Genomic DNA, 25,326 nt, shown 5'->3' with positions numbered 1-25,326 from the left:
TATATACGTTCGTTAGCATCGTGAAAGTGCTAGTCAGAACGCCATAGTTCCACGTGTCACCATACTAACAGGTGTATTAGACGTAGGCGACTTCGTGAAAGAAAGTAAAAGTGTGGACAGCTGGGGTTTTTTGATTGTTATTGACTCGGGTAGGGGTCAAGCTAAGAATCTTAACGAAAAATGTTTACCAAGCAAAGTCTCTCGCAAAAATTTGGTCATTCAATAACAAGATGGAGGGTGTAAGGCACAACACACAGAGATCTGAGGGCACGTTGCGGACTGATTTTTACATAGACGTTGCTCAGCGTGATGACTCCAGACACGGCTGTGGAGCTCGCGAGCCGGTCACTACACCATGCATTGCGTTTTATCTGGGAATTCTGTTTTTTTAAAGCTACAGTAAAAATAGGATGCCATTTTCTGCCAAAACTGACTTTTACACACATACACACATTACCCCAATACACTACCAATAGATACACATTTATTCAGGTGTTCACTCTCCATTCTCTCCCACTGTTTGGAAACTGTGTTCATTGTCTGTATTTCTATACTGTTTACATAACCTTTGTCCATGCACTTGCACTTAAAATTTTCTCATTCTCATTTCATAGCAATTAACAACACAGCAATAAATGTTTCAGTTGGTACTCCCCAATAACATATTCATGTTTTCTGCTGAGAGGAGATTCTATGTCATTTCAGTCCAAGATCAAAGTAAAATTCAGCGAGCTGCTCCATAGTTCATCTGACACGCACAGCAAGCACATAATCAACAGCAAGCACAGTACTACAGAGCCCACAAAGTTTTTGCGAGGGAACGTAAATATTTGCGAGGGAAAACATTATCTTTGCCAAGGAACGTAAAATCAATAGTCTTTTTTTTTTTCAGTCCCTTTAGGGGCTCCGTAGAAAAACAAGGATCCTAAACTGAAAAAAAAGGATCTGAAAGTGAAAATAAGATCTGTGACCGAAAAAAAGATATGAAACTAAAAAAAATTAAGATTTGAATCTGAAAACATAAAATCTATGGCATCCCTCTGGGGTCAGAGATTGTACAAAGATGTGTTTAATATAGCACCTATACCAACCCACATGTGGGACCCACTCAGATGTTCTGGGTGAAAATACTCTTGAGTTTAGAAGAAATAATATGGTGTTGTTTTTGGATAGCATTAAAAACATTTACCATTAGTCTTGTAGTTTTGAAAGAAAAAGACTATTAAGAGTAATGTTGTATTTGAAAACAAACAAACTGTATTTTAAGAGAAAACAAACCAGACACACTTTAAAAAAACATATTTGAGTCTTTTCCCTCAAATAGTTAATAATAAGAAAAAAAGCAAATCCTGAACCAACCAGATCCAGGTAAATATGCGACACACAAAATACCATTTAATAAATAAATATTTTACACATATTTAACAAAGAAAAGCTACAATAAATTAAATTATACTATCAGTGATTCCGGGTAGGCTCAAGACCCGCTGCGACCCTGGACTGGATCAGTGGTTACAGAAAAGGAATGAACGTGAAGTGTGCTTGTTTCCTTATACAAAGATAAGGCACTGAGTTTGTAAACGTCCAAAGTACAAGGGTCTGCAGTACAGGGCTTTTATTTTTTTCTTCTCTGTAACGGATAAAGACAGACAGAACGTGAAAAGTTTAAGCTTACTTAGGTTCTGTGTAAAGTTTATAAAAATCCAGAGTGTAAGATAAGTAACTGACGTGTACATTCATACTCCAGAAATTCCAGTGCAGCACATAGCCTTAAATATACATGGTAGGTTTAAATCATGGATGTTGCCCAGTGTTGACAAAGTAAGTGGTGAGTTCTCCTTTCCCCTTCACACTGATGACCCCTCTCTTGGTCAAACTAAAGCCCATGCTTTCAGCCACCTGTGCAGTTTCTTCAGTCACCTGAAGGGGCAGCACACAACAGAATATTCTTGTTTAAAAGCTGTGTATAAATCCAAAATGTTAACTTTTGATCAAACTTTGAAACACAAATGTTTTACACCAAATTGCAATTTTTGTTGCACATCTATAAAGATCTAATTTATATATTTTTGTGACAGTTTATTAGAGAATGAATTAAATGATTTAACATAATGACTTTTTAACTTGGCTAAATGTTATTATCTCTTTAACACCTGTATTTTGTTAAGCACTCCTGTGCTGTCCATTCGACTCGCAACGTTAACAGCATTGCCCCAGATGTCATACTGAGGTTTGTGAGCTCCAATCACTCCAGCAATCACAGGGCCATGGTTAATTCCTGGATAGGAGAGAACAAAAAATATTTTGTTAAAACCTTGAAATCCCAGTGAGCAGTTTGGGGGTTGGATGCCTTTTTCAGCCAGTCCCGGGAAATGAACCAGTGACCTTCCGGCCTCAAGCTTGCTTCTCTAACCTCAATGCCACAACAGCCCCAAGTGAACTTAATTTCCTTACTAATGAAATGATGACAATTTACTATGATCAAGTGTTTATCACACTCATGTGAGAATGCAGCTACAGTGTATTTGAAGAGGGATCAAAGTTGGAAGTAATATATTTGTAAAAGCACCTATCCTGAGTTTGAAATCATTAAACGAGTCCCTGTTGATGTTTTCCAGTCGGCCCATCAATGCAATTGAGAAGTCCAACATGCTGCGGATGTACGTTTTACAGGCGTCACTGTCCTGCAAGGAAATATTGGAATGTGAAAATTAAAAAAAATTAACATTTCCCACCAAACAACAGATATCATATGAACATTTTTTTAGCTAAATCTGGTCAGTTCATTATGGCCTTTATTTAGCCCAAATATAGATGTTGAAATTTGGGCTGTGTTTGGTCTGTCTGATTTGGTCCAAATTTGCCCAAGACAGAGGTCTTGCTTCAGACCATTTACCACATTTCAAACAATTTTACTCAAAGAAAAAATTATTTTTGTATTCGTATTTTTACCTTTCATATTTGACAAAATATAAACTTTATTTTGATGATTAAGATGGCTGGACAAAATTTTAACATAAATTCCATGCGTTTTTGCATAAGAATTTTATAATCTCCCTGATGAGCATAGATGACAGATCAAAAGTTTAATCTGAGTAAATGTAACATTTTAAAGGAAAAATATGTTGATTCAAAATTTCAGTGTCAACAAATCCCAAAAAAGTTGGGACAAGTAGAAATAAGTGGCTGGAAAAAGGAAATTGAGCATAAAACGAACAGCTGGAAGACCAATGAACACTAATTTAGGTCAAAAATGCAGCAATACCAGAATGGTGTTACCCAGCGTAAAATAGCAAAGTGCCTCTCCTGTCTTCGTGAGCGCGACGCGCGCCTCTCCAGTCTTCGTGGACGACGTCACAGATTCATCTGCCTCCGTGGACGTCGTCGCACGTTCTCCAGTCTTCGTGGACGACGTCACAGATTCATCTGCCTCCGTGGACATCGTCGCACGTTCTTCTGTCTTCGTGGACGACGTCGCAGATTCATCTGCCTCCGTGGACGTCGTCGCACGTTCTCCAGTCTCCGTGGACGACGTCGCAGATTCATCTGCCTCCGTGGACGTCGTCGCACGTTCTCCAGTCTACGTGGACGACGTCGCAGATTCATCTGCCTCCGTGGACGTCGTCGCACGTTCTCCAGTCTCCGTGGACGACGTCGCAGATTCATCTGCCTCCGTGGACGTCGTCGCACGTTCTCCAGTCTCCGTGGACGACGTCGCAGGTTCCCCTGCCTCCGTGGACGACGTCGCAGGTTCCCCTGCCTCCGTGGACGACGTCGCAGGTTCCCCTGCCTCCGTGGACGTCGCTGCAGGGCCTCCTGTCTCCATGATGGCGGCACCCGCCGCTCCAGTCTCCGTGATGGCGGCACCCGCCGCTCCAGTCTCCGTGATGGTGGCACCCGCCGCTCCAGTCTCCGTGATGGCGGCACCCGCCGCTCCTGTCCCCTTGACTATGGCGGCACCCGCCGCTCCTGTCCCCGTGACTGTGGCTACGGCCGCTCCTGTCCCCGTGACTGTGGCTACGGCCGCTCCTGTCCCCGTGACTGTGGCTACGGCCGCTCCTGTCCCCGTGACTGTGGCTACGGCCGCTCCTGTCCATGTCCGTAGGTCGGCCCGAAGGACTTCGGGGCCGATCCCCAGAACTGTGCCCAGGCTGGTTCCTCGGACTGCCCCACAGACATTAGCCAGTCCTGGGCACCCCCCTGTTATATTGGTTCCCCTGTCTGTCCCTGTCCTGGTTCCTGTCTCTGTCCTTGTCCCTGTGCCCGTGTCAGCCTTTGTCTCTGTCCCTGTCCCGGTCACTGTGTTTGTGTCAGTCCCTGTAAATGTTCTTGTACCTGTTCCCCTGCCAAGTCCAGTCCAGTCCCCTGTCAGCCCTGTCCAGTCCCTGTTTCAACCCTCTGTCTTGTCTCACGTCCAGTTCCCGTATCCGTCCAATGTCCAGTCACCTGTCTTGTCTCCGGTCCAGTTTCCCTTTCAATCCCCTGTCCAGTCTCCAGTCCCGTCTCCGTTTCAGTCTAGTGTCATGTCACCTGTCCTGTCTTCTGTCCAGTCACATACCCCTGTCCAGTCTAATGTTCCTATCCTGTCCAGTGTCTTGTCCCCTGTCTCGTCACCAGTCTCTGCTCCCGTCCATTCCCAGCACCCAGTCCTGTCATCAGTCCCGTCTCCATTCCAGTCCCCTGTTCTGTCACCTGTCCATGTCCAGTCTTCTGTCCTCAAACGTGTCCAGTCTCCGTATCCATCCCACGTTCAGTCCCCTGTCTTGTCTCCAGTCCAGTCTCCTGTCAATTCCCATTTGTCCACTCCTGTCCTGTCCAGTCCGTCCTCGTCTCTTGTTGCCCCCCTTTGTCAGTCACCTGTCATGTCCCATGTCCCGTCTCGTATATTCGGTCCTGTTGTGTCCCCAGCTCCAGTGTCTGTTCCCGTATTGTCCTGAGTCCTGTCACCCGTTGGTTTGTTGTCCTGTCTTGTTTTCCGTGCCCTCTCCTGTGCCAGCTCCTGGGGGGTTTAGGAGTACGCGCCCGGGAGTTGCGCGTTCTTGGGGGGGGCATCTGTCACGCCTTCGTCCTGTCATGTCTGTTGTCCCCGGCCATGTGCTTTTAGCACATGGCTATGTTTTGTTTATGTCCTTGTCTCCGCCCTCGTCCCGCCTCCTCGTCCGTGTCATGTGTTAACCCGTCCTCGTTATCTGTCCAGGTGTGTCTCGTTTGTGTCTGTATTTAAGCCCTCTTGTCTCTCATCCGTTTGTCGTACATTTCCCCTTTATCCTTTGTTTAGTAGGTCACGTTATTTAGTCTGTCCGTCTGTCTCTAGAGTTTCCCCGTTTCTTCTCCTTTGTCGTCGTGTCGCTTTTCGTCCGTCTGTCCTGTTTACCCTGTCTAGTTTCCTTTGTTTAATTTAGCTTGTTTGGCTCCTTGTTTGTTTTTGTTCTGTTTAAGTATCGTTGTTTTGTTTATATTAAAATATCCCGTGTTTTAGCGAATGCGTCCGCCTCAGTCAGTCCGCACCCCTCATCCCTGACAGTAAGGGTCAAGGCAGTAAAACTCTACTGGATGCTTGTGATCTCCCTTAAAAGTCACTGCACCTCAAACAGGAATGCCACTGTCAAGGAAGTAACAGAATGGGCTCAGGAATACTTCCAGAAAGCATTGTCAGTGAACACAATCCACCGTGCCATCTGCCGTTGCCAGCTGAACCTCTACAGTGCAAAGAGGAAGCCATTTCTAAGCAAGCTCCACAAGCTCAGACGTTTGCACTGGGCCAGGGGTCTTTTAAAATGGAGTGTGGCAAAATGGAAGACTGTTCTGTGGTCAGATGAGTCATGATTTGAAGTTCTTTATGGAACACTTGGACGCCATGTCATCCGGACCAGAGAGGACAAAGATAACCCAAGTAGTTATCAACGCTCCGTTCAGAAGCCTGCATCACTGATGGTATGGGGTTGAATGAGTGCTTGTGGCATGGGCAGCTTGCATGTCTGGAAAAGCACCATTAATGCAGAGAACTATGTTCAGGTTCTGGAACGACATATGCTCCCATCTAGACGTCATCTCTTTCAGGGAAGACCCTGCATTTTTCAACAAGATAATGCCAGACCACATTCTGCAGCAATCACAACATCATGGCTACATAGGAGAAGGATCCGGGTACTGAAATGGCAGCCTGCAGTCCAGATCTTTCACCTATAGAGAACATTTGGCACATCATAAAGAGGAAGGTGAGACAAAGAAGGCCCAAGGCGATTGAACAGTTAGAGGCCTGTATTAGACATGAATGGGAGAGCATTCCTATTTCTAAACCTGAGAAACTGGGCTCCTCTGTCCCCAGACGTCTGTTAGGTGTTGTAAGAAGAAGGGGGGATGCCACACAGTGGTAAAAAATTTGTTGATGCCATGAAATTTTGAAGCAACATATTTTTCCCTTAAAATGATACATTCTTTCAGTTTAAACTTTTGATCTGTGATTTGTGTTCTATTCTGAATAAAATATTAGATGTTGGCACCTCCACATCATTGCATTCAGTTTTTATTCACAATTTGTTTAATGTCCCAACTTTTTTGGAATCCGGTTTGTAATAACTAAATACATATGTAAGCATTAAAACCTGAGACCTCATGCAGAAAACATTTGTAATAAGTACTGATTTCTGAAAAGTTACTTGGACAAAAAACTGACAAGAATCTACCCTATATATGCCAGGCAGGGAGTATGCTATAAAAGTAAGACTCTTGCTTTCTACAACAGGGTCACCATTCCTTTAAAATGTTCACTCAGTCAAAGAAATCTCATCAATACGCCTGTTTCTGAGATGTCAAATGTGCTGACACATGCAGGATTTACCACATTCCAGTGGAGAAACACAGACAAACCGAAGTGCCACTCACCTAGGTGCAACATACCAATCCTATGAGGTCAGACAGTATGCTAATCTAAGCTGGAACATTCCAGCCTATGTTGGCTTCTGACTGGCTGCCATCTCTTACCTTGCGCTCCTCCTTTGTATTGGGATTGGTCAATCCAGCAGCTGCCATGTAAGTAGTACCAATAGTTTTAATTTTCTCAATTACATTGAACTTGGGTTTGCTGAGGAGCTGGAGTGAAGAAGAGAGAAAGAAGATAGTTTAATGAAAGAAAAGTGACACTATGGCAAATCAAAATTTTCTCATCCTTTGTTTTATTGCCTGTGTTTACCTCATCAAAATCTGTGATGATTTCATTGAGGAAACGTAGACACTCCAGGCCGTCTCCATTTACACTGCTCTCGGTGTAGAACTCTTTAAATTCTGGCACCGAGGCAAACATCACACACACGCACTCGCATGACTGGCTGTACAGGTCCTGAAGTGCACACACACATTATCATTGTCAGAACAAAACATTTCATTTTCTAGATTGGAAGCTAGGAATAGCACTCACTGATGTTTAGCAACTGCTCCCCTAGGGGGTGCAATGTAGTGCATCCAAGACAATTTATGTCCTTGTAGATGAGAATATATATGTCGATTAGCCTTAAAATATTAACCTTCTCCTTGTACACTCACTGCCTCTCACTGATCATAGGAGCACGTTTTAACTCTAAAATTACCAGATAAATTCCACTTACTCTCTATATGCTCTACTTACTTTTTTGCCCCCTTTCACTTTTTCCTTCTATGGTGTGGACCATTCCTGCTGAAGTTTTTAAACACTGTATCCACTCACTGTACACTATTTTAGACACACATGCCTTGGTGGTGCTTATATAAGTATACTTATTCTGAAAGTGCTTTACTGCAGTCATTATTCAGTGGTGGACAGTATCAAATATCTTACTTTTTACACCACTACATTATAAAAATCTGCCATGGCTTTTTGGTTTGTGTGTAAATAAAAACGTAACGCGAACAAATCTCCCTGCTTCGCACAGCTCTCCACGTGAAACACAAAACTCTGATGCTAGGAGATGAACAAACACAGCAACACAGAAGCTTAAAGGCTAAGCACCAGCTATATGAAAGTGTCAAACAAATAAATAGAGTGGAACTTGAGTTCCTAACTTGTGTTTATTGATAGTCAGAAAACATGTTATTTCTTACTAATTCAATGAATAAGATTTAAAAGACTGTTGGTGCCCCCCCCCCCCCCCCCCCCCAACGGTGTTCGGAAACTCTAATAGGCGTCTTGCCTGTGACGTAGATGGTGGACAACTCTAGAAGTTGCACTTAATTTAATGCAAAATGACGAAAATGTGTGTTGTTTTTGGCTGCAATAATTCAATGTACAGTGGGACATCTGTGCACAAATGGCCCAAAGATCCCAAAATATCCAGAAAATTGACTAAATTTGTCAACTTTAAACGGGCACTTTGGAAAGGACCATCCGCTCACTCCGTTATCTGTAGTGCTCATTTCACTGGCGCTTTTCCAACAGTATGGGCATGTAAGGAAACCAACGAAAGGTGTCCAAGAACCTCTGTATACATGGAGGTAAACAGGGTAAGTACACTTACTTCACCTGTTTTAGTTGGTGTTAGTTAACGTTAGCTTGACTTGCTAAACTTGGTGGCTCAGATTATACTCGGCTACGTAGCTGCATTACGGAAGTTTATAGTGTCGGATGAATTAGAGTTCGACTTCGATCACATTTACAAGAATAACGGTACCTCTAAATTTGAGTTTAGCTTATAGCTAGGTTATTGTCATGAATAATGTTTGTTATTTCGCTAGCTATATACTGTCATAACAGTCAGTCATAACGGTGTTTTACCGCACCTTTTGTCCACCAGTGACGTCACGGTTGCGTTCAAGAATTTCCATAGTGAGCTCGGGTTTTTCCGTCAATTTAATAAAATTGTCAGTTTTAAAGCAAATTAAGCATGCTATTTTCATTTTAATTCATACTTATATATGTCAGTAACTAAAATAATGTGAAATATTAAGTGGTGCTTAGCCTTTAAATTGGGCTTAATCCCCTGGAGACAGCGACCTCTGTCGGTTTTGTGGGGCAGCACCTTGGGTGTACGTAATGTTTGATATAACATAATTGTATTTAATCCTTGGCCATTTCTGATGTGTTCAGATTCAGACTTATTAATGACAAACTATTAAAAGACTCGGAAATCAAGAGTGACACTAGAGTGTTTTCACGTACAATGTGCTAAGCACAAGTCAAAAATTATAATAGGACATTAGAGGCATAATACGTCATGGTCCTTTTACTTTAAATACTTAAGTACATTTGAAGGTAAATACTTTTGTACTTTTACTCAAGTAGAGATCTACATTGAGGACTTTTGCTTTTTAGTTACTTTACCCCTTTCTGTATATAATGGATATGTAAGTCCAAGCTTGTATTTGTAGCCAGCTGCAGTATAAAATAGGAGTTTGTGATTAGGTGGATGCAAGTATGTTAATCATTGACTATGTTTTGGTATTGTGCATTGAATTATAAACCTGGTTGTGGACATCTTTGCCAATGAAGTAGTCTGTAACATGCAGTGGGAGTAGATTTTGGAGAAGGAGCTTGTTGACATTTTCTGTGATCTCCATCTCCTCACGCTCTATCTGGAAACATTTCTCTAAAAGGAATTCAACACGACAAGCCAGCTCGTCCTGACACACACACACACACACACACACACATACCATTAATTCCAGAAGGAGTGTGTTACTAAAAACAACAACGTTGTTTTATACAGCACATACTAAATCAGTTCTCAACAAAAAAAATTATCTGAAAATAATTTATAACATTACAAAAAACAAATGAATTAACCACATAATTATACATTTCTACCTGCCGTGCAAGAATTAGGCAAGTGAGATAGAAAATGATGAGCCAAATCCCTGCCATGATCTTGGGTTCCTTCAGAACTCCTGGTCTAAGAGGCAGAGACATGAAACATGTAATCACTGTCATTCTCTTTGCATTTTATTTAAAACCAACAGCATTAAATGCATCCAAAATGCATTTTAAAAAATAGAAGCAAAATGTTTATATACATTGAATACCATGGTACACAGTAATTTGAAATAAATACATACTGCACCTTAGTGCATCTTAATGGGTCATATGAGTAGTCTGCGACTTTATCTGGAGTTATAATTTTACCAAAATTTCCATAATATAATGTATTTTAAATGTATGCTACAGATGTCTGCCCATGTCTGTATCTGTAAATAATGAACCTATAAAATATATGTATGTGTGTGTGTCTGTGTCTGTGCTTACTTGCTGTAGCTTGGGTACAGTTGCTGTACGAGGCAGTCAGATCTGGGGGCATACACATCCAGGAAGAGTGCAAGGTAGACCACCACAGCCAGTGTCAGAAGGAAGAGTTTAACAGAGAAACACACTCGAACAAACACTACCACTCCCAGCATTGCCACTAAACAGCAGTACAGGTAATACTGCATGCACAAACCAATGCAAACACACACACAGAGGACAGAGAAAATCAATACACACTGTCCAAAATGACAGTGAACATTTAGAGTTATTTAAGATGTCTAATTCCTGTCACCACCACAGAGAAGGATACATATATTTTCAATTAAAGCTTAATGACTGAAAATGACAGAACTATTAAATGTTGGTAGAATTGCCCTTTAAAGTTAATTAACCCACAGTTACTGTATTATTACACTTTTTCATCCATATGTGAAGCACTTTAATATATATTATACATGTAAAATGTGTTATGATATAGAATATTATTATTATTATTATTATTATTATACCGGCAGAGTATAGAGATTCAGACTTTCCAGTGAAGTGGCATTCAGGGGGAAATTTAGGCACTTGTCACCAGGAATAAAAACCTGTAAAATAGGAGAAATGTCATTAAAGGACACTGAGTGAATTAGTGTTAGAAGAAATGTGTGTGTGTGTGTGTGTGTCCTGACAACGTGTCCTGACTTTTATGAATGTTTTTATTCCAAAAACTAAAATGGCTAAAAGTTTTCTTATTTGTTACTTAGGTTAAAGTTAGGGTTAAAGGTAGTGTTAATTACGTACAGTGATTATTTTGTCTGTCTAAATTCCTGACAAGTATAATGGAACCAACAAGTGTGTGTTTGTGTGTGCACTGTTAATTAAAACAATATATGACTCACTATACCACGACCCTGAAATGGATTAAGCGCCAAAGAAGATGATGATGATGACTCACTATGTTAAGTATAGCCAAGAGTAGAGTGATGAGGAGGCAGGCAAATACTAAAAGTAGTCGGAGCGCTACCCTGGTGGCCACTCCAAGAGCTGGAACCCAATGCACACTAACAGGAATTTTACATTTCCATTTCTGAAACACGCACACACACAGTTAAAAGCATCATATCATCATTGCCTAAAGCAATTATTTTGTCTTCCTATGGCACTTTTTGAAGTGTTTTGAAATGTCACACATTACTGACCATAAGAATTGCTCCAAAATGATGTAAGTTTTGTTTCTTTAAATTCTGAAGTCTTTTTTTATCTCTTGTAAATACAGGTACTGGTCATAAAAATAGAATATCATGAAAAAGTTAATTTATTTCAGTAATTCCATTGAACAAGTATATTATACTCATTCATTACACACAGACTGATATATTTAAAGTGTTTATTTCTTTTAATTTGATGATTATATCTGACAACCAATGAAAACCCCCAAATTCTGTATCTTAGAAAATTAGAATTTTGCTTAAATTACAAAAAAAGGATTTTTAGAAATGCTGGCCAACTGAAAAGGATGAGCATGTACAGCACTTAATACATAGTTGGGGCTCCTTTTGCCTGAATTACTGCAGCAATGCGGCATTGCATGGAGTCGATCAGTCTGTGGCACTGCTCGGGTGTTATGAGAGCCCAGATTGCTCTGATAGTGGCCTTCAGATCTTCTGCATTGTTGGGTCTGGCGTATTGCATCTTCCTCTTCACAATACCATAGATTTTCTATGGGGTTAAGGTCAGGTGAGTTTGCTGGCCAATTAAGAACAGGGATACAATGGTCCTTAAACCAGGTACTGGTAGTTTTGGCACAGAGTGCAGGTGCAAAGTCCTGTAGGAGAATGAAATCTACATAAAGTTGGACAGCAGCAGGAAGTACTCTAAAACTTTCTGGTAGATGGCTGTGTTGATCTTGGACCTCAGAAAAAACAGTGGACATGGCATCCCAAACCATCACTGACTGTGGAAACTTTACACTGGACCTCAAGCAACAAGGATTCTGTGCCTCTCCTCTCTTCCTCCAGACTCTGGAACCTTGATTTTCAAAGGAAATGCAAAATTTACTTTCATCAGAGAACATAACTTTGGACCACTCAGCAGCAGTCCAGTCCTTCTTGGAAGCGAGACGCTTCTGACGCTGTCTCTTATTCAAGAGTGGCTTGACACAACGAATGCAACAGCTGAAACTCATGTCTTACATACGTTTGTGAGTGGTGGTTTTTGAAACACTGACTCCAGCTGCAGTCCAGTCTTTGTGAATCTCACCTACATTTTTGAATGGGTTTTGTTTCACAATCCTCTCTAGGGTGCGGTTATCCCTATTGCTTGTACAATTTTTCTACCACATCTTTTCCTTCCCTTCACCTCTCTATAATTGTGCTTGGACACAGAGCTCTGTGAACAGCCAGCCTTTTTAGCAATGACATTTTGTGTCTTGCCCTGCCCGTGTAAGGTGTCAATAATCGTCTTTTGGACAACTGTCAAGTCAGCAGTCTTCCCCATGATTTTGTAGCCTACAGAACTAGACTGAGAGACCATTTAAAGGCCTTTGCAGGTGTTTTGAGTTAATTAGCTCATTAGAGTGTGGCACCAGGTGTCTTCAATATTGAACATTTTCACAATATTTTAATTTTCTGAGACACTGAATTTGGGGTTTTCCTTATTTGTCAGTTATAATCATCAAATTAAACTAAATAAACACTTGAAATATATCAGTCTGTGTGTAATAATGTGTATAACATACAAGTTTCACTTTTTGAATGGAATTACTGAAATAAATCTTTTTCATGATATTCTAATTTTATGACCAGCACCTGTATACAATTTCGTTCATAGGTTTAAACCACAATTATTACACATTATACATGTCTACATCTACAACATTTCTACAAACTATCACATTAATATAGCACTTATATAAACACACTTACCTTTAAGAAAACAGTGCTGACCACCAGAAGTATTAGCAACTGCACAGGAAAAGTGACCCCATATGATACTGCCAGAGCTAGATTTCTAGAGAGAGAGAAATAGTGAGAGTGTTAGTGCAAGACAGGAAGAGAAATAGATTTCCCAGTTTATTTGTAATACATTCAGTGAAGTTGAATATAATATATTCTGTGAGTTTCTCTAGATCTATAACTCAGTAAGGCTACAGATATACTTGCTGTTTGGCCATGCGTTCACATAGACAAATGTCTGCATCATGAATGTAACTGTTCACAGACTTGTCTATGTCCTACACTTGTAACTGGGGGCTTCCACTGGAGGGTAGACCAGAGAAAGACACAAATAACTTGGCTCTAACCCAGAATTTCCTCAAAATCTCCATCACTCCATAAGCTTCATATCACAGACAGTTAGGAGTGGGTGATATGACTATGACTATAATATATGACTGTGGAATGCTTGCAAAGGCGTGATGCCCTAAATGGAACTATATTAAATTCCAGAAGCTCTGATATCACTGCAGCAGAGGGCTTGTGTTCTGATGTTCTGAAGGGTTGTACCCTTCCGTAGGGAAAGTTTTTAACAATCACATCTTGTAACTCAGTTTCAAAAGGTGCAATAACTCCCGAATGCAGATTTTAACCCTAAATTTACTTAAAATTGCCTTATGCAAGAGAATTGTCTTATAAGTAAATCAAATTTTTCATCAAATTATTGCTTCAAAATCTTCAATAATGGCAATTCAGGCTGCATTTATAAAAGCTCCTGTGAGCATTAAATGTGAAGTGTTCTTTGTTGGCAGAAGAGTAGATCACTTACTTTTGTGAAGTTAGCATCTGTACCACAAACACAGCGATGAAGATTAGGGCCAGACATGCCACAGACTGATGGATACCTTCCATCTCGCTTAGAAGATACTGCAGCACACACACATTATTATAACTTTTAAAAAGTTATAAAGTATAAATAAACATACAGCATAGAGATGGCATCCCACCTGTTTCTCCATTTTCACATCATTGAATAACAATGTCAACCAGTTCAGCTTCTTCGTTTTTGGCCTAAAAGAATAAAAGAGGAACAGCAACAATCAGATTTGTCAGAGCAATCCTTTTATTCATACATCCTTGTTTATTCAACCTTTCTTCCCCTCCCCTCACTCTCTGCTACCCTACAATTTCTTTCCATTTGTAATTTCTCTTTTATTCTCATTCTCTTTCTTCTTTTCTTTCCCTCTTCCTGTCACAAAATTTCTTTCCTTCTCTCTCTCCTTCTCTCTATTTTTTAATTTAACCGTATCTATTTCCCCAACGAAGGACTGGCGCCCCTTGCAGGGTGTGTTCCCGCCTTGCGCCCAGTGACTCCGGGTAGGCTCCAGACCCACCGCGACCCTGAACTGGATAAGCAGTTACAGACAATGCATGAACAAATGAATGTATCTATTTTTCTCCCTGTACTTTACCAAATCTCTCCTTTCAGTCTCACTCTCCCTGTTTTCATCTCTCACTCCCTTGGCCTTACCTTCCATGCTCATATCTTGCTTTCATTCTCATTCTTTTTGTGCTCCTTCCTCTAACCCTTGTTTCCTCTTTTTTCTCTCTCTTTTTTACTTTTCATCTTACTTTCTCTGTTTCAGTCTTTCTCACAATCTCTTTCTTGTTCTACTTGTTTCTTCACCAGAAAAATCTTATTCCATCTCTTTATTACACTCTCTCTCTCACTTACCCTGCACCCTCTATAGGGTCCAATGTCACAGTTGATCCATGCATTTCAGGAGGCCTGAAGAAAGAGAGAGAGAAAGAGAGGGAGAGAATATTTTAGACACAATTGCAATCACAGAGAGAGAACTTACCTATTCATTGTACAAGAAAAAAAATTGTTCATTCTACCTGCATTCTGGGTAGACGGGAGATGTCTGTGGGTATTCTGTCATCTGTTCATTGCAGAAATAAAATGTAAAATAAAAAATCATCATATTTATTTTTAGCTTGGTGGTTTTAGAACTGCCCTTCTGTTCCTATAGGGCTCAGTGTTCTAAATTGTACAGTAGAACAGAGGATATAATACATAGTACAGGAACTGACTGTGATCAGTTGTGATGGGCTGCTGTCGCTTGTTTGAGGGGGCATGTCTTCTGGTTTGTTAAGACCTGAAAAAGGTTTGACACTCTGCCAGGACTGCATGTACTGTGACATTCTCACTGATGCTCTGAGATGTTCCCTTCCACTGGTACCCAGAATGTTTTTCTAAACATACACACACATACACAGAAAACAAATAACATCAGGCATTTCTGTGGTCTATTTATATAAAATATGACAATAGTTTAGACAATATATATGACTACAGTACTTTGTGAATGATTGGTATGGCTGTGGTATAAAGCATTGTATGACTAAAGCAGTTTAAAAATTACACTGAATGTTCACTGAATTAGTTCTACAATTACAGACTGTAGTCCATGTGTTTCTTACATTACATTATTATCACCATTTCACCCTGCTCTTCAATGGTCAGGACCACCACAGCAGGTATGATTTGTGTGGTGGATCATCCTTAGCACTGCAGTGACACTAATGTGGTGGTGGTCTGTTAATTTGTGTTGTGCTGGTATGAGTGGGTCAGACACAATAGTGCTGCTCCAGTTTTTAAACCATGTGTCCACTCTGTTATACACACCTACCTTGTTTGTCCACCATGTAGATGTAAAATCAGAGATTGTTGCTGTAAACTCTATTGGCACTGCTGTGTGTGACCCACTCGTACCAGCACAATATGCACTAACACACCACCACCATATCAATGCAGCACTGAAAATGATCCACAATCCAATCATACCTGCTCTGTGTTGATCCCATGGTAGTCCTGACTGTTGAAAAAAGGGAGACAGAAACTGATGGACTACAGTCTGCATTTGTAGAACTACTAAGTGCTGCTGCATGGTCAGTGGAGCTGATAAAATGGACAATGAGTGTAGATACAAAGTAGGTATTTCGAGTGATTTTTCAGTGTATAACACTACTCATACAGGCTTTCTTGTACAAATTGTAATTGTTACCTTTGGCTTGTCAGCTCGGTTGTGTGTGTGAGGGTCAATCACAAGAAAGGTTCTCCTGCCCTGCAGAGAAGAATCCCGACTTGGTCCATTTCCCTCCTCGACTTGGTATGCCCCACCCAAGTGTCCCAGTGTTTCTTCTGTAATGTGGACCCTCCTAACAGGAAAAAAGTGGAGTGAGTTTTTAAGCCCATGTCAAGTTCAACCTTCAAAGCTGGAAACATGTACCTATATGCAGTAATATACAGGGACCATCCATTATGTATATAATTTTCAATCAGAACAGCCAGTAATTTTGTCAGCCTTTTAGACCCTCATATTTTCATCTAATACTTTTATCAAGTTGTGACTTTTGGCAGCTGTACATCCTTTAAGACCCATGACACTACACACTGGGGTAAATTAAAAAAATTAATAGCTCTTTCTCCATCACCTCCTACAGTGAATGTTCATAATTCATATTATATTCATTACTTAAATTCTCAGCATGCATTTACACTATCACCAAGTAAATACGAATTTATTTGGAACAAAAACACAGCACCGAAAAGGCTGCAGATATCTCTGCAATCTCAAACTCAAAAACAATTCTTACAGTCAAAGAATTCACTCACCCTGGCATGCCTCCTGATTCCATGCGATTGGCTAGCGTCACATCATTTGACCAGACATCATACTGCCATTTCAGAGAGCCAATCACACCACAAAGGACATTTCCGGAGTGAACACCCACCCTCATATTGATGTCCACTCCTGTGGCCTCCCGCAATTTACTACAGAAAAAAAAATGGTAAACCCTGTCCTGGCAAATGTGGAGGTATTTTTTTGTGGTTTACAATAGTATACAACGCAGCCCTTCTTGAAGTCTTCTGTGTATTGCTGCAAAGACGGAGGCGAGTACATTTTGAGCGTGCATCACTTTTAGGACACAGCACATTTGTCCCTCCATAACGGACAAAGAACTGCGCCTGCTGGATGCGTGTTTGTAGCAAGGACTTGTGAGAGCGAATGGTACCTAAGGAATTTTCAGACACAGAATGACGAGATTTCTCAGAGAACCTTCGTGAAACTTTGTGACCTGGTGAATGAAGTCATGAGTCTTGATGAGACGACTGTGCCTCCCGCTGTACCATTACAAATGCGAGTGGAAATAACATTACACAACCTTCGTAGCTGCGGTGAATACAGGCTGACCGCAAATCAGTTCGGTGTCAACAGTCATGACGTTTGAACATGCGCAGACAGAGGAATCCAGTAGAAATCAGGGTAAGCGTTTACATGCTCTGAGAAATCGGATCACTGAGCTAAAATCCAGCACTCTATCGGATTTCTTAGTCGGATTTCTAGAGCTTAATCCGATTTTAGGAATCGGAGTATGCATTTTACATGACCACTTGAATAATCAGATAACTGCAGAAATTCAATTGTAAAATCTGATTATTCAGTGCATGTAAACGCACTCATTGTGGGATTGTGGTTTGTTTCAGAAACACAGAAACTCCCATGGTTTGAACATGTTTAAAGGTGGAAAAGTATGTCTGAAACAAAAAAATAACTGGTTCGTATGTGGCCGTACGTTTTTATTCACTGTTTGAATTACCACAGAAACATGTTTTGTAACTCCAGTTGTTTAGTTTTGTAGCACTTTCAATCTATGTTTACATTCATGCAGTTAGCACAGAATTTATAGTCAGTTCCACCATAAGTGTACATCTTCAGAATTTTATAAAATGTGTTTTTGAGTGAAGTCATGAACTTTTACAGCACTGTCCTAAACTCAAGGGGGAGGGGGAGGCAGTGAGTAGGGGTGGTTTCCTACCCACCTCAGTGGTACACAGTGCAGTTTCTACAGTGCTGAGCATATATTAGCAAAGACAGGCTCTGTTGTCCCTATTACAGCTAAGCGAAGCATGACAATGATTTTGAAGCTGTAATTTTAAGTTAAACTTAAAAACTTAACTAGTGTTCCTTTAAAACATCACACAATTAATGAAGGGCTGGAGGATAAAAAAAACTGCACACCAGCAGTGAGCTAACAGTCTTTCCCTGTAAAGCAGCAAGATGCTACAGGGAAAGTTTTTCTAAAAAGATGGCTTTTTCCTGTGTTATATTGACTCACTTTATGGCAGTGCACATATCTAGACCCATCTGGACACAGTTGCGTGCGTGATGAGGGATAGGGTCTGGAAGACCTGATACACAGTAGTAGCAATCGCCCAGAATTTTTATACGCAAACACACATTCTTCTGCAGAGAGAGACAGAGAGAAATATAGTAACCTTACAACAGCTACCAAACACTTGTAGATTTGATGGGCTCAGTCTTCAGTGGCAGTAGAAATTTCCATCAGCTTTGTGCCAAACAAGTGATTAAAAAACGATCTGGAATTTTCAAAGATTGTTTTCATCAAACTGATTTTGTCTTAAGTACAAATGCTTTAATTAATGACACAATTTACTGCTGACACTTTTCTCACACACAAAATAATAGTTTGTCAATTAATCCACAAAATGGATTCCATATTTCACATTTTCATGTATATTTCCTCTGAAATCTTTAAATTCCTAATTATCTCATAACGTATTCATTAAGATTATTGTGCAATGTACTAAAGCCCTCCAATGTCAGCCAAGATTCCTCCACAGCAATGTGAAAGACTGGCCTCTAGTTATGGCAAGCATTTTGGTTGCAGTTGTTGCACAACCAGTTACTGTTTGGGAGGACCAATATATCTTGAAAAAGGTGTTGCAAATGTTTTTCATGCTATGCATTTCCTGGTGCTACGGAAGCCCTGAAGTAAAAGGGGGGAAAATAAATTTTAATGTATATTCCTGAGACTATGTTTCACATCATTTATTTTTCTTCCTATTATACACACAACAAAAGAGTTGAAAAAATATTTCTAGAATCACTTGTACCATTTTAGCCATCAAATGCATGGGGTGGGAATTTCACCTCCCCCTGCTGGTCAAAACTGGTACAACACGCTAAATGATTTCCCCTGTAACTCTCAGGCACACTTCACGAAAAAGGAAAAAATTGTGAAAAAAAACTTTTGCTTTTGATGGCTAAAATTGTACAAGTGTTAATTGTAAATGCATGCTTAAATGTGCATAGACAATATCTGATTTCATTGGATGGAAATGTAAGTATCCGTAGATATACTAAGACAGTTATTTACCTTGGCAATATCGTCAAACCTGCCAAAGAGTTTATTAAGAACAGCAACAAGCTCCTCAGGAGTGCAGGTGCTGGAAAGACTGGTGAAACCCACAATGTCTGCATACAGAATGCTAAAGAGAAGATAACCTGAAATCAAAAGACTAGAATCGCAGTTTTCAATCATATAAAATGTGTGTGTGTGTGTGTGTGAGAGAGAGAGAGAGAGAGAGAGATAGAGATAGGGAGAACTGTCACCTAACATCTTTGTGCTGTTTGATGTATAAGCTGTGGAAATTGGGTTTGTTTTCATTTCCTGAGAATTGACCTCTTAGCCCCTTGACCACCTCCCCTTTCAGCTCCATAGCAATGTACCGTGGCAACACAGACAGGAGGAGGTGCTCCTATGGAAGGGGGTGGGGCATAGAGAGGGAAAATTACTTCTTTGTTGGATGCACTTTATATTTATCATTTTTTATGGCAGTTGAAAATTCAGGTTGATGGCAAAAAAGATTCAGGTCAAATCTCATTAACCTGAGAGTTTCAAACCTGGCATTGGGAACATTGGCAGTGACCTGTGTGAAAAGGCTGAACCTCTTCAATGCACTGTTCCAAAGTGCTACACACTAAGAGTGTGTAATTTGCTTGTGTGTGAGTGTGTTAGCGTACCTGGTCCCGTTTTTGTTTGGCTCGTTTGGAGCGGTTGTAACTGAAGGTTTCTCGGCTCTTGGTGGACTTCCTACGTGCATGTTCTGTCATCCAGAGGTGGAAGAACCCCACACAATTCACACACACAAACAGAACCCCATTTGCAACCAGCTGAAAGTGAGCAAGAGAAAAACAGTGTGAGAGATATTTCTCAGTCTGTGGAATCTGGCAATTTAATCTTTTAAAGTCACGGTCTGCATGGTATCATTATTATATATATGCATATATATTTTTTCAGCATTCGCTTGCTCATACAGATTTAGAAACCAAACCTCACACAACTTAGGTCCCAAAAAAATCCAGTTTTTACCATTCTATTTACATGCCAAATTTTTATGCTTTTTGTATTGTAAAATATAACAAACACAAGATACTAAGCCTACATTACTGTGTTTACTCAGTGAATAACATCACATAAAATATTTAAATTTAACAAAACCAATGTTATTGTCAAATGTGTATTTGAGTTTATGTAATGATATCCAGTTACATGTTACAGACTTTGCATTCATCATTTCTACTGCTGCTTCTCACTGTTGCACAAAATAGTCCTTCACTGCACAGCACCACCACTGACAGAAATCAGTGTCAATATTGTAGCAGAACTAGAAATTTGAATACTCCTAGGATGTACATATGAATGCAAAATATTTACAAATCACATTTTGTTGCTTTTCTGAGTGAAAACAAGTACACCATACATTTGATGCAATACACAATGACACCCCCTTGTGAAGCAGTCCCTAAACGTGAGTGAGAATGTGAGAAATTGCATCCCTTGTTGTGGATATCCTAAACATATGTGAGTGAGTTACAAGCTAGTCCCATTAGTGTCACATATGGGTTGCCTGGTTGTGTGAGAGAGTCACAAGAGGTCCTGCTGCCTCTCTGGTCACGTGTCTTTCGGCACACACCTGAGCCGAGTTCACGCACCTGATTACCTGGATTATTTAAGCCCAGCACTGCGGCATGCACTGCGTGGCTCATTAAATTGTAACAAACTTTCTGAATCCTGTTTGACCATGTTCCTGCGGATAACCCTGTTTCAGACTCTGCTCATGCCCTGATCCTATTCCTGTTTGCATTTGTTTTTTGCTTTGTTTCAGTTTTGGTTTTAAACCATTCCCTGCACTTATGTAATTCCCCTTCATTGTGAGTCTCTGTATATACTCACCTACCCACGTCGTTACAATGAGGTGCTAATAAGGTCACATCCTCTACAAAGAAAACATGCTCTTTATAGACAATGTGTTATGGTTATTTTCAGGTCAAAAATCAACAAAATATGTAATTTGACCACTTTTGTCAGGGTGTATTTGCCTTACTAATTAATTATGACAAGAAATATATAATAAAATATACCATCACTTTCTAATCAAAACTATCTCTATTTTTGTCGATTATAAGTTTACTACATTATTTGAACATAGCAGCTTTCCTCCTGATGAATGGACTAATAGAAATTCTCTAAAATTACTTGGAATAAAAAATTTTACATTGACTTCCACTGGAATTAACTTTTTTTTCCTTCTTCTTTGAAGTTGCTATTTTGTAGATACATATTTTTAATTGGACAGCCACGGTATATAATAATTCATTCATTTTCATTCATTGCCGGTAACCGCTTATCCAGTTCAGGGTTGCAGTATAATTATTTGTAAAAATGTGCTATGGCAGTAATCTATGGGTGCATGTAACTGCATCAAGCAACAGCTAATTGGATTTTTTCATAGTTTTGCATGTGTTTTGGAGTCAGAAGTCTGTAATTCACAAGAATTTTATCCATGTGTGCTTGCGTGTGTATGTGTTTGTAAGTGTGTGAAACCTATGTGGTTAGCTGAGTAACTATCTAGCCTGTGGGTAATTTGAATAATTTTACATACAACCTTTCCATTCCACCTTAAAAAATAGTAAATACAGTGGTGTGTGTTACTTTATCTTACCTGCACTGCCAGGTCAGGAGTACTAGGTCTGGTGACCGACACATAGACACTGATGATGATGATATGACACAAGCTGGCTCCGATGCCGAAGATTAGTGCCCAGGAAAGAGTTAAAGGCAGAATTGTGTATACTGATATTGAGAGAAAGAGAAAGAAAGCCACCTGAGAGAAATAAAAAGGTAATTGAATTATAAAGTGTTCTATGAGAAAACTGCAAACTTTGTTGAATGGCTGATACTTTATTTAATTTCCACAAAATATTTATTTTTCAATATCAGGAAAAAACACACATACTTAGCTAAAGGTATTTACACTGAACAACTACAAAAATAATAATAAAAAAAAAACTGGGACACTGGGCAAATTATAAATAAAAATTGAATGATGTTATGTGCAGATAACTGCAATACTGGATCAATTTGAGGATCAAGTTTCTCAACATAAAACAGCAAAGAACCTCTTTATCTACAGTACATAATATCACAGGTACTTAACATATCAATCGCTGTATGGGGCAAGGCCCAAACTACGGCCATTCCGATTTTTCAGGAAAGGCCTTGCTTATCTTAGCAAGACACTGCCAATCCCCATACTGCATGGATTACAACTGCATTCTCCCATAGTAAGAGAGGTACTAAACTATTTCAGATGCCATGAAAACATTTGACCCTTTATGAAAAGGAAAATAATTTAATGGAGACCCAAACTGCTGAGCAGGTGAATTCCTATACCTAGCAAAAATGGTAGAACTTTCAGTACTACAGCAATGGTCTCCAGGGATTCCAAATGTTTACAGGGTGTGGTTTAAAGTACAGGTGATGCAACACAGTGGTAAACACTGTCCCTGTCCCAAATTTTGTAACCTGTCAATCAAATTAATATGGGCGTATATATATTTTTTTATTTCTCAGTTTCAAACTAGCTTAATTAGGGTGTACGTCTATCCTGAATAGCAAGATAGAGGTATTTGGAAAACCACTTGCCACTTGAAACTCACTTGCTCCCATGCAGTGATGACTCCTCCGGTGAAGATGAAGACAATGGCTGTGATGAAGAGTGCAGTCCAGATAGAGAGAGCGAGCAAGCGTTCACACCGACGAAGGGCAGGAAGACATGGCAAACTGATCAAGACCAGCACACACAGACAGAGCACGACACACACCACAGACAAGGCTCCTACATGTACACTGATACTCTGAGAGAGTGAGGAAAAAAATAAGAAAAGATGAGGGAAGAAACACTGCCATTTTATCCACAAAATCTTATGACTGGAAATAATCCAAGTTAGTTAGCTGGTTTCATGTATAGTTTATTGCTTTCAGACCCCCAGTGTAGAGTACCCATGCCTTGCAAATATTCAATTGCATCAAACTCAAATTAAGAAGATTCATTCATGAATTTAATTACTAATGCCAGCATATTGGAATTATTGTATGACAACAGACAAGAACCACTGCAAAAAATCTGTGTATTAGTAATTAGATATTAATAACATCTATGCATGCAGTCGTTCATATTATATTTCATTCACTCACTCTTCCAGTGGTGGGGATGATTATGATGATGGTCACACAGAACATGATGGTCAACACCAGGCCCGGCACCACAATGGATGTCTCCTCTAAGCATCGTAGAAATGCTAGGCGTACCACCTGGTAACAACAGCACACACTTTCAGCAGCAGAGCGGCGGGGTTTCCTTCTCTGACCTTCAGGGGTTCCTGGGTCCCCAACATCTTGCTGCTCTTCAGCAGTCACAAGAAGAGTTCTGGATCCTACAGATGTCCGTATACTGGGGGTCTTACCTTCCCCATAGGAGTCAGAAAGTTCATTCAAAGTGCTTTGGCTTAATGTATGTTCAGTGCTATTTTGGTTTGTCATAGAATCCCTGAAGGATGAGCAAGCTTTAAGAGGTTCAGGAGCACACACTTTCTTGGCAATTCCAAGCTCAACATTAAGCTCTCTGGAGTCCTGAGTGCACCTGATACTGCTGGTTGGAAAGGCAGTTTGAGGATGCTTTGCTTTGCTGTTGCCAGCCAAGGTGTCTTTGACAGTAGGCATATTGTTGTCAGTGCTGGGTGGTGTGTCATCTTTGGGAGTGCTTTTGCCATCACTTTGCAAGATATTGGCATCTTTTTGCATTTGTTTATTCTCTTTTTTGTCCAAATTACCGTCTTTCTGCATTCCTTCATGATTACAGTTAATTTCACCTATATCATCTTCAATGCTTTTTGCATTTTTTAAATCAAGTGATCCTGTTAATCCTTCATTGGAACTCACATATCCATGGGAATACTTGAGAGAATCCATTGGCTCCTCCTTAGAGTGTCCTCCCTTTTCCAAGCAATCCTGTGAGTCATCCTGCATGCTGGACCAGTGGACTTAAAAGCCTAGTGATGTTTGAGTCCAGTATCTTTGAGCAAAATATCTTCAACATAAACAAAACAGAAAAAAGCTTTCTATGGCAGGACAGATAAACTGTCTAAGTATTTAGGGTCATAAACATACAGTCCATACAGTTTTGTCCCTCTCATTCCAAGTGTAACGTTTTGTCTAAATATTTTTGTATTCCTTAATACAGGTAACGAAAATCCAAAAGTAAAAAGTGGCAGCCCAGATATAGTGTCCCTATGGTAAATCCATTTCAGGGATCCAGCCTTGGAGAACTGGAAGCAAGAGACATTTCATCCATTTCCCTGGAGCTTCAAATAAAAATAGAATATAGTAAGCCCACTTAGTAAAAATGCATGATAAGCATTTGTGTTCAGTAACTGCTATCATTTAACAGCAAACATGACACTTCCAATGAAACCAGTAGTATCAGAGTAGAGAAACAGAAATTATTCTTCACCAAAACAATCTGAGGGGGAATATCTACAGAATACAAAGTCTGTATAAGTTTTGGGTCTTTAAAATCCAAAAGATATAGAAAAACATTGCAGTGAGGATTTGGCTTTGTTAACAAGCAGTGACACAAAGGGCACATGTTGATCCTACACAAACCTTCCTATGTGCATTGCACTCATGCAAACGACAAAATTTCCCTATGATAACATTAGCAACAATATGTTTAAAGCAAGAAACCACAGAAACTAAACAGCTATCCCAGGCAAATGTATGCAAACAACATGCTTTAATATCTACCTCTTCTAGATTTGTCACATACCCCTCACCTCCCTTTTCTTCTCAGTAGAATATGGTACATAATATGTACAACATCAGTTTCAGCTTTTACAAACGTCCAGAAAATACTTGAAAGTATCAGATACAATTGAAATATCTCACCAATATTACTCAGAAAAAATACTTCCTTAGGAATAAAAA

At 40.0% G+C, this 25,326-nt stretch overlaps 1 protein-coding gene across 1 annotated transcript; it reads right to left on the bottom strand.

The window, feature by feature from the left end:
- Nucleotides 1-1,092: 1,092 nt before the first annotated feature.
- Nucleotides 1,093-24,015, bottom strand: LOC136675252 (adenylate cyclase type 4-like). The gene is made up of 25 exons (XM_066651717.1): nt 23,539-24,015; nt 23,001-23,198; nt 22,004-22,165; nt 20,022-20,171; nt 19,611-19,756; nt 19,375-19,486; nt 18,313-18,440; nt 16,808-16,966; nt 16,197-16,350; nt 15,223-15,384; nt 15,028-15,071; nt 14,864-14,917; nt 14,136-14,199; nt 13,958-14,055; nt 13,120-13,204; nt 11,151-11,282; nt 10,720-10,800; nt 10,211-10,389; nt 9,776-9,860; nt 9,433-9,591; nt 7,193-7,339; nt 6,985-7,092; nt 2,570-2,684; nt 2,154-2,278; nt 1,093-1,920 (listed from the first exon to the last, which is right to left on the bottom strand). Exons 1-25 carry the CDS (start codon nt 23,881-23,883, stop codon nt 1,795-1,797), a joined length of 3,318 nt encoding a protein of 1,105 aa, XP_066507814.1. The 5' UTR covers nt 23,884-24,015; the 3' UTR covers nt 1,093-1,794.
- Between the last annotated feature and the right edge of the window lie 1,311 nt (nt 24,016-25,326).

Source organism: Hoplias malabaricus, chromosome 2 (assembly GCF_029633855.1).
Source record: "Hoplias malabaricus isolate fHopMal1 chromosome 2, fHopMal1.hap1, whole genome shotgun sequence".
Taxonomy (NCBI): domain Eukaryota; kingdom Metazoa; phylum Chordata; class Actinopteri; order Characiformes; family Erythrinidae; genus Hoplias; species Hoplias malabaricus.
The sequence above is the reverse complement of the archived record's forward strand: the minus strand, read 5'-3'. Positions and strand labels throughout refer to the sequence as shown.

Coding starts and splice junctions, on each gene's coding strand:
- LOC136675252 (XM_066651717.1), bottom strand. CDS start 23,883: ATGACAAACCAAAATAGCACTGAACATACATTAAGCCAAAGCACTTTG. Junction 18,441..19,374: donor GGTTTGACGATATTGCCAAG/GTAAATAACTGT, acceptor CTCTCTCTGCAG/AAGAATGTGTGTTTGCGTAT. Junction 7,093..7,192: donor TCATCACAGATTTTGATGAG/GTAAACACAGGC, acceptor TCTTCACTCCAG/CTCCTCAGCAAACCCAAGTT.